Here is a 10,117-nt window from a genome sequence, read left to right as displayed (position 1 = left end):
CAAAGAAGTTACAGAGCTCTAAACTGTTTCAGAGAAACGGTTCAGCCTGAACAGTATTCCCCTGTGCTCCCCTGGTTTGGAGTCCTTTCTTCTTCCATTCTTCCTGAATTTTCCATTTCCTTATATACATGCTTTCACTTTCTTCATGTGGTCTTTTTCCATGAGATAATGGACATACCTTTTCTTAGGTACATGCCCTCATTTAAATATTGTCTCTGATCCTTATGCCTTGTCTTTCACTTAGTTTGTCACTGCCACACAGTGTGGAGTCAATTGTTTGGGCTTATGGTTTGGAGACAGTTGAAGTTACTATTTCTAGACTGTTGTCTTGTTGACATCTTAGACATCATCCTACGGTGAAGTGTGAAAAAGGATAGATGAACAGAATACACTGAAAGAAATCTAGGGCAAAATTAGATCAGAGTCTGCACATGGCACAAAATTTTATTCTAGAATGGAAACTATAAACTTATTTCATCTTTGGACATGAAAGCTTATTAGCTGTCTATCATGATGTTGTCTTTTGCAAAGGACTGACACAACCTTTTTCATGACCATCTAATTCTCTTCCAAGTGGTCACCATCTTATGGCTATGCCAGTTTTTGATGCTGAGATGGGTAGAAACTAAAAGCCGTGTATAGTTCTGGGGTTCTGCAGAAGCAGCCTCTCTTATACGTGCTGGCAGACTACCAGAACCAGATTTGCTGTATGCTCCCTCCTGTCCGCAGTGAGCAGTAGCTCCTCTGACGTTTAATAAATGCCAGGCCAGGTTGGAATTACCACCATGTCCAGTCTCAAAAGCAACAGCTGCTTCAGAAAGCCTTCCAGCTCCACAACACAGGATTCCCCCCTTGTTACCTCCTGAGTTCCTCCAGTCCTTATGAATTCTCCCAGCAGCTTCTTGCCTTGTATAATAGAGATTTCACTACCCAAATAATGTTCACAATCCTTTGACACCCACGCTTACCTCACTTTGATTCCAATTTCTTTATCATCTCATGTCAAATGCAATCTTTTTATCATCTCTCATCTTTCGCCAGTACTCCACCCTTCCACTGTAAGGCAGTTGTTGCAATTAACTCCTGTGTTCACAACATGCAGATGCTCCAGTTTCTTCATGTACTCTCCTTGATTGCCTCTGCTTCCCTCTTACCTTGAGTAGACAGCATGAAAAGCAATCTTCCTCACTTCCTGATCTTTTGGAGGTGTCTGGCTTTTTCTCTACCTTCACTTTTAAGATTGACCATTGTCTCCTTACTTCCTATAAAATGCCAGCATCCTACAGACTTAAAAAGAAAAAAAAAAAAAGTCAGCTGTTCACCAAAAGGACTAATGATCAAGTGCTAACTCCTTTGGGTTAGTGCAGATTTGTGTCCTGTGTTCAGAGAAGTCTCTTTGGCTCTGAAGAAAGGAATGCTGAGCCATTGTCCCATGACAGAGGGGACCCCATCAATTTGCCTCCAGTGGGCTTATATAAAATCAGTAAGTGCAGGAAATGTTTTCCTCTAAAATCCCAGGTTTCTGCAAACACAGAATTACCTTATACCCATTAACTCTTATCTTTCCTTCCAGCTTCAATTTACGTCTGCTGTGGGGGCTCCAGTCATTTGCTGACTCACTGTCCCCCCAAACTATTCTCTTCATACTCATTCCCTGTCCTAGCAGTCTTTCATCCATCTCGTCTTTCATCAGTCTTGCTAGCCATCCTCAGTTGATTTTGCCTCTTATTATCTCTCCCAAACAAGTCCAGCTGCTCGCTGTGCCACCATACCTGTTTGACATCTCTTTGATAAACCTGGATCAAATTTCTCCCACAAGTTGCCATCCTTCCTGTTGCTTCACTTCCCTTGTATCTTAGGGTTGTGTTACAGCTCCTGCCTTTTCCTTTAATTTTAGGGGTCACTCAGCTACCCAGTTTTATAGCCTGAAAATCTGGACATTTTTTACTTTTGGTGTCTGAGGTGTATGCATTTTAACATAACCCCCCCTGCAACTCTTAAGAGTATGCGATTAAATATGGAAAGTCAGCAATTGAATAGTGCACTGAAAAAACAGTTAATTAAGAGCTTTAAAGTATAAGGTGTTTACCATCTGTAAACAAAATCTGTATTCTAAAATAAAGCTGTCTCCACAGCAATGCCTGAGTTTGCGTGGGACAAGATTCAAAGCCCAGTGAAATCGGGGGAAGGGGAGGGAGGACATTTCCCTGACTTCAGTATCCCTTGGCTCAGCCCCTTGTTTCATTTAGCAATGATAAAATGACACATAAAGCCTTGTGACTGTACAACTTCATTTTATTTTGTGTGCTTTTATAGGATATAAATAAATGACAAAATTACAAAATTTATAACTGGAAGCCCAAGCATATTTACATAAGTTTTGTTGCAGTGAGGCTACTATTTACTGTTCTCCTATACAATTTTCCTTTTGGTACCATATTTTTAGTGTTAGTTTTTTACTGTCAGTTGACTACGTACATATCAACAGTGAATAGGCAAAATATGTACAAGGAACTATTTTGTTCAAGTAAATTGAATACTGTATTAAAAGTATGTCATCACTCAGCGCTATGATTAGGTTTAACTAAACCATATACAATTATCAGGTTTAAACCAAGTTCAGTTATCCATTTTTGGAATTTACCAACTGACCATTCTAACTGAAAATCTCAGCTGGATATGAAATAATAATTAAAAAAACGTTAAGACAACCACACAATTTATCAATATCTCTATAATGAACTTCAAAATGATTCACAATTTGACTGGATAGAACAATATACGTTAAAATGCCATTTTTCTCCTATAGTGATATTTGTACTGTTATAATTTCAGTTCTACATAAATATACATCATGGTATTATACAAATACTCCACAGACATTAAAAAAATTAAAACACTTTAAAGAAAATGTAAGTAAATATTATTTAATCAAATATTAAGCAAATGCTTAACCATTTTGTTCCATGAAAACATTTTTATTACTTTGGAATTTTTTTCTTTTTCTCACCATTTTTATTTAGAAAATGTTTTGCAGTATAATTTTATCAACAATCTTCCAAACAAGTTTTCTGTGACAGAAATCTTGATAGCAAAATCCAGAGTTTTGATTTTGTTTTAGAACCACTGAGATTATTTTTAAAAATACTAGTAGAATTCATGGCTATAGCAATGTCAAACTGCATAAACTATTATGTAGGTGTAGTAGAATGACCATTCATTCCACTTGCATTCCAGACTGATCACACGGAACATCCAGTGCACTGATGCTACAACTTTTATAATTTTCATAATGCTGCAATAGCAATGGTTTAATCAACTTTAAAATAAACAATATTTGTCATAATTAATCTGGCTTCTTTTCCATAAATACTCATATGCTTTCCTATAGTTCTTCTCTTCCATAAAAATATCTAATAAATGTTTTCTGTGCATTATTAATACTTTTTTTCTAACCATTCATAAAACTCTGATCCTTTGTTACAATTCAAGAAGCTCCTATTTCTGTAGAGGATCAAAGGACACCAATGATTACATATAAAACCAGCGCACACAGAAATCAGGGTACCTAATTTCTTGTCACTTTAATGAGTTCTTTATTCAACACAGCAATTATTAATGAATTCAGTGGTTTCACAAATACTCTATTTATTAATTCTGGTTCTATTTCAATTAAAAACTGCCAAGATTTAAATAAAAAACCAATCAAATATCCTACTTGTAGGCAGCATTAGTGTTAGTTAGGAGACCTTTTGTTTTTTTTAAAAAGTAGAATTCTAAAATAAGAAATCAAAGAAAGCACTGTGGCAAAGTCACAAGGGAGAACTGTGTGAAAAATAATGTTTCTCACTCCTCTTGTGGACTGTAATTTTAAAAGTCTTCATATAGTGTCATTCTTCTGTCAGTGCTGCAGGAAGAAGATCACCAGAAATGACTATCAGCCTTTTTCGTTAGTTACAAGGCCACTCATACAGTGCAGTCTTCCTCTCTGCTGGATTGAAACGTTGCCATAAAGGAAAGGCTGTGCTGTGACTGCTTGGAGTGCAAGGCACAACAAGGAACAGGGGGACAGTTTTGTATCAGAAAATTGTAGTTTCATACTTGGTATTAATGCCTCTTTTGGCTTCTTGTCCAGGTTCAACAATCCATGGTAGATTCGCAAGAGTCTTTTGTTCAGATGGATCTATTTGCTTTAAAACAAATGCAAATAAACAGATGGGTTACCATCTCTGCACACAGCATTTCTAGTACAAGTTTTTTCTTAAAAATAAAATAAAATACTAGAACACACCACAAAACCTTTATCAACAAAGTTCTGTTCTAACATCTACAGCAGTAGTCTGCAGTGGTCTGCATTCCCATCTACCTGCTGATGGTTGCTCTGATTTACAGTTTAGATCAGAGCTGTGCTGATCCCCAAGCTGTAGCGCATCAAAGCTTGTTAACGCTACATTTAAAGCAACATTTGATCCTGCAAAGTCCTTTCAGTACTGAGACAGATGAAATCAGGAAATGTTCTTTCTTAAAATCCTATGGTGATGAACAAGAAAGTGTATGGTCATACATACACGTTCATGTATACATGTCCACTTCCCCGCATCCCAGAATTAAATATCGCAGAGTATGGTTCTCCTTTACAGCCAGTGAATATGATACACTATGTAGTCAACTACACGATCACACTGTGCTCACTTGATTTAAAATAATTTTCGTAATTTTTGAAAAGCTGTATCGTAAAAGCGCGTTTCCCTGTCAGCTGTGCACTCTAGGATGACACTTTAAATAAAGAAACTCAATATGTTGCTCCGATGACCTACGATTTTTAGGAATTTGGGATTCCAAAGAAGATATTGAAAAGGTGTATTGAAATGCTGTTCTGAAACAGGAGGTTCCATAGAGGGTCAAAAAAGCAAAAAAAAAAAAAAAAGGTAAGAAAAGAAGTTGTTTGGTGTGACAAGAAGATCATTGGAGATTGATTTGGATTTGCAATTTGATTAGGTTTCATCATCTGGCAATCATACCCAAATCAAACATCAAAATTTTTGAGATACTGATTTGCACATGCAGTGATTGTGTACCAAAGATAGGTTTAGTGCTGATTTTATTTCTTGACACGAGCTCCGGGAAGTCCATGGAACTGAACAGTTTTAGATGTATGCATTGGCTGTGATACACAACACTTAAAAAAGGACAATACATTGGAATTAGGCTGAATCAATTAAAACTTTGGAATAACTAGAAAAGAGATATGTTCAACACTAGTCAAGCAACTTTCTAAACCGGAGGAACACAAATTGGGCAGTTCTGAGTGGCTTTCTGCACTGCAGTGACATAACCCTACCAGGTGATGAGCAGAGGTGGCACAGCTGAGACGTGGAGAATTTCTGACTCAACAGGTGTATTAACTTACACAGCTTCTACACATGCATCAATTCTTACTGTATAGCTTACTATTATTATTATTGTTATTTTTCTTTTTTTGCATGCACCACTCCTTTCTACTTACCACTGACTTCCGAATACTAACACGTGGTTTTGGAATAGGTTTGGAGGGTTTATTTTCAAAGCTTTCTGGGAGGGTTGAAGAATGGCCCCCTTTTCGTGCTTGTAGTGCAAGCTGATAGGCCACCTCAAATGCTTGTCCTAATGTAAGAATGATTTCATAAGCTAAATTCTGGAACAAAACAAAAACATTTAAAATTGGAGTTAGGTGGAGTTAATGTTAGATATAAGAAGTGACGTAGTACTGTTTACAGAATGCATTGTAATGAAAATAATTAAAAACAATATCTGCAATATTTACATCTGTTATTTGATTTCTCATTTATTAAGGACAATCTATATGTAATCTACTGTAGTGAAAATAACTACTTTAAAAAACTTTGAAAACATTATCTCACTAAACATGAGAAAAGGGGTGGGTGGATGGGTGTCACATTTTCTTAGAACAAGTCATTAACCCCCTCACCTCTTCCCACCTCACCCTGTATCTGCTGTTCTCAAGACCCCACCCATCTTGCACTGCTGTGGGTATCTGACATTCCACCTTCCTCTGCTTCAGACCTCCTTTGCTGACCTCTCCTTCTCCAGAGCTGGCTGACCATAATCCAAACTGCAAGTGAAAGTCTTTTTTTTTTTTTTCCCTCCAGGTTTGTGGGGTTGTTTTGGTATATTTATTTCTAGGCTCCTATAAACTTTCCAATAATATTTTGAACACCTGCAGAGCAAACACAAGCCTGCAGGCTTACTTTCTTATGTCCTGCATTCTCCTTAGAGTAATTCATACATCTTGGATGTAATTCAGAAGTTACTCTCTCCTTCCTGAACATCTGTAGCCCATAGCTGGGTGCATTCCTGTATTGCTTTGAAATCAGGTGAGCCCTTAAATCACCTACATGCTTTCGATGTAATTTCAGATGTAGTAATTTTACATGACGCATCTTTTTAGCTTGTCAAGTCTAACTGTTGGGTTTCTAATATGTGAGAAAGCAGTGCAAGACACACAGAAATACACTATCTGCCCTTCAGTCATTAAATAGTTAACAGACTGTGTCTTATTTCATGCCATATACTACAATTTCACTGCAGTCATGAAGAAATTCTATCCCTTTGTTATCGCACTACACTGAGTGATGTACTTTATAACCTACACTTTCTCTGTAATGAGAGTCTTTATACTCTGTAGAAAAAGTGTAGGCTAAATTCAGCCTATTTGGCTCATTACAACAATCTTATAAAGGTGCCAACTCTGGCCTTTGTTAGGTCAGAGAGAAAACAATTATACTCCTCCACGGGGACATCCTCTCAGCTGTTATGACTGCATTAACAACAGCAAGCTAGCCAAAGTTGCATAGTTTCCTGAGTAAAAACGTTTGTCTGATTTGATAGCAATAGTCTCCAAATTGTCTCACACTTAATTTAAGGAAACTGGCCAGGACTGAGAAATACTGAGGTTACAGTTTGCCAGTGGAGTCATAAATGAAAGGCTAAAGAGACTATTATAAAGTGGTCTGCCTTTTAGCAGGACACTAGTTATAGAATTAAGACCAATTGAGTATAATCGTTAAAAAGGTACAGAATAATATTATTTGAAATAGACTGCACGTATTAGTAGCACGAGGATATTATTCTAACAACATCTTAATCTGCTTTTGTGACACTAAAGTAGTGTACTATGTCACCATGGGATTATCTACACTGGATATTATTATTGATAAAGGAATACATCAACAGAACAGGGTGTAATAAAGGCTTGGAGAAAAAGCAGACTGTAATACTATTGGGACTGGGAGAATGCACTATCCAGAGAGGTATACATAAAGGTCCATGAGAGGCAGACTGAACAGTTCTGAGATCAGAGTAGAGAAAAGCAGAGAGTCTGCCATGCAGAGACATGGGAAATCTAGTCTAGGTCCTGCATCTTGTCGTAAGCCACTATGGTTTGTTTTCTTGTATAGTGTGTAAAATGAAAAAAAATAGGCCTGCCTGGAGCATGCAGACATGTAGATGTTTCTATAGTTAATACGTATTTGAAATATGACAAACAATACAAAGTGTGTACTGTTCTGTTCAATATTCTAAACATAAACCGAACCATAACTTGTGCATAAATGTTACACATGGTGTACTGTGATAGAGCTTTGAAGAAGTGAAGCATGCACTTCACTTGGATATAATGGAGGGCTTTAGAATTTTACCTTTTAAAATTTAAAACAAAGTATCTGCAAAATTATAACTGAAAAAAAAAACCAAAACACAACAGAAGCAAATAGGTTTGGTTTGAGAAATTTCTCACTTGTAGTACTAGGAGAGGAATATGAAGATGAGAGTTAGCATATATTGTTGGATGGGCTATTACTGGAGAGGTAAGAGCAGGATTCCCTTGAGGATATGGGAGGAAGACAACAACTATAAAAACCATAATGGAAATCCTTCTGATAGACTGATCAGACCATTTGATTTTTTTTTTTTTTTTTTAACATATGACACGAAAGGAAGTAAACAGGTCTACCCAAGAGATGCTTAGAACAAAAGTTGTAGACCCTGTGGTCGCTGTGGAAGACATTGACCTTTACGTCACCCCATCAAGCTCCTTGGAAAGGAGGTAAATTTTTTAGGACCATGGTGATTCCGAGTGCTGCTACAATCCCATTCTTTGCTCAGCATGGCAGAGAAGGAGAGTAAGCTAATGCCTTTAAGCAACAATTTGTGTGTTATGAGAAACTGAGGTCAACTGCCTTGTTTCCAGTGTAATGTTATATTTCAATTCCTTAGTGCAAGTCTGAGTCTATTCTTCAACCACTTTAATTCAGCCAACCAATTACAACAGCTAATTGTTTTGCTACAGTTTAGCTTACCTTTTTCTTTTTTTTTTTTCCTGCATAAGTTGCAGCAGGCACTGTTTCTTCATTGTATTTTCATGCTTCCATAAAGCTATGTTGAGGCTTCAGGATTATTTTAAGAATGAGAGCAAGATTGCTAGTTTCTGTCTTTTGATCTACAAAAACTTAAAATGTCACTTGCAAGGGATTTTGCAAGGGATTTTTTTTTTTTTGAAAAAGTAACATTTTGCCCTTTTGGAAAAACACTTTGGATATAATGAGGATTTGATGGGTTTTTGCTTTTAGGCAACTAATTTTTTCCCCTTTGTGATCAATGTTATATTTGGTCTTTAGACTGAATTTACTGGAGAAGCTTCCTTTGATATCTCACAGATAATTGGTATGAGCTCCCCACCTCATTGGCTGTGTAGGAATGTCGATTAGGAGACCCTCTCTGCAATGTACTGAACTTAAAATCCCAGTAGATAAAACCAAACCAAACACAGTATATGAAATCTTAACTTGAAAAATCTGAAAATTCTATCCCAGTTCAAAATTTCCATTCCCTGGGATGCAATCATTTGCCCAATTCTTAGTCATGATGGAGTCTTCAAGGCCTGATGTCAAGGATTTCTACTATAAAAACCTGACAAATATGGAAGATTATTTATTAGTAAATTGAGTTCTTTGGGTGTAGAGCTGCTATACACATATGTTTACACTGTTGACTGTACAGATGCTTTACCCTCCAGACCACAAAACATTTACATTTAGGGGCACCTGAAAGGACGTACATTTGTCTGCACTCTAATGCGTCAGCCTTTGTGCATTCAAGAGGAAGAAAGCTCAGCTCACCGAAGCTGGTATGACAAGAGAAGCACACCTGGCATTTGCCTTTAACAGCTGTGGACTCCTGGGCTGCACGAGGTTTTCATGAACAGGCATTCATGCAACTTAAATTCTAGATCCTTTCTCATTGTGGATTTAAAGCAATGATGGGTGTCAAACTCTTTTGAATCCTTCCCTCTCTTCTAACATGACACAGAGAGATATTGTATGCAATACAAAGATGGAAACAGGCTTTCAAAATGTGCTTTTCAGGCTGCTGCAAAAGCCATCTATGTAGACTAGACAAAGAGGAGAGACTCATTTGCTCATGAGCTGAAAGCTCTCTGTGCCTGAGTGTGCTCCATCTCAAGAAAGTTGTGAGGAGGAACTAAAATGCTTTTACACATTCTGCCTAATTTGCCCCTGAGAGGATAGCATCTGGGCATGCTCTCTCTGGGTTTAGGAAAGGAAAGAAGTATTCTGTTCTGAGGACATGCAGATGCTATATTGATTGTACCTGGATGGTCACGCGAACAGAGAACAACTTTCAAAACAAATTTCAGTCTCCAAATCCACTGGAAGAAGGCAATAAAGAGAACTTTGAGACCTGAAAACATGTTTTTTCATCTCTGCTATATATGTATACTAGCTGTTTCCAATGCTTATCCAGCTTAATCTGTGCAATGAAGGACAGAAGAATACAGAAAAGGAAAGTCTTTGGGTTATGCAGAGTACTAGTCTGGCCCTTTACATGAACAAAAGCAGATACTGCTCTAGTTTATGCGGATTGTCTTCTATTAATTGGTGTGTGGCGCAATGAAAGAATACCTGACTGAAATTACTTTGGATATCTCCCATATATGAACTGAACTTTGGAACAGGGACTGTTATGATGGCTTTTTCTCCAGTAGGAATCCCTCACTGGTAGTTTTAGGGCTGCTTTTTCTAAGTGAATGAGTGAAGTGGGT

The 10,117-nt window shown here is 37.3% G+C and overlaps 1 protein-coding gene and 1 long non-coding RNA gene across 13 annotated transcripts in view; one reads left to right on the top strand and one right to left on the bottom strand.

The window, feature by feature from the left end:
* Window positions 1-2,280: 2,280 nt before the first annotated feature.
* ANKS1B (ankyrin repeat and sterile alpha motif domain containing 1B) overlaps window positions 2,281-10,117 on the bottom strand; it is a 441,985-nt gene continuing 434,148 nt past the window's right edge. For 11 of the 12 annotated variants that reach the window (XM_080595951.1, XM_080595956.1, XM_080595957.1 and 8 more), the window contains 2 exons: window positions 5,507-5,674; window positions 2,281-4,190 (listed from right to left, as the gene is read on the bottom strand). In XM_080595951.1, the coding sequence (XP_080452077.1) occupies window positions 4,080-4,190; window positions 5,507-5,674 (279 nt within the window). In that variant the 3' untranslated portion in view covers window positions 2,281-4,079. Of the gene's footprint in view, window positions 4,191-5,502; window positions 5,675-10,117 lie in introns of all 12 variants that reach the window. The other variant, XM_080595955.1, reaches the window with a different exon arrangement.
* On the top strand, window positions 5,682-9,990 carry LOC308196733. The gene is made up of 3 exons (XR_013952370.1): window positions 5,682-6,114; window positions 6,275-6,374; window positions 7,995-9,990. It is a non-coding gene; the product is annotated as an uncharacterized lncRNA (long non-coding RNA).

Source organism: Anser brachyrhynchus (assembly GCF_964034855.1).
Source record: "Anser brachyrhynchus genome assembly, chromosome: 1".
Classification (NCBI taxonomy): domain Eukaryota; kingdom Metazoa; phylum Chordata; class Aves; order Anseriformes; family Anatidae; genus Anser; species Anser brachyrhynchus.
The sequence above is the reverse complement of the archived record's forward strand: the minus strand, read 5'-3'. Positions and strand labels throughout refer to the sequence as shown.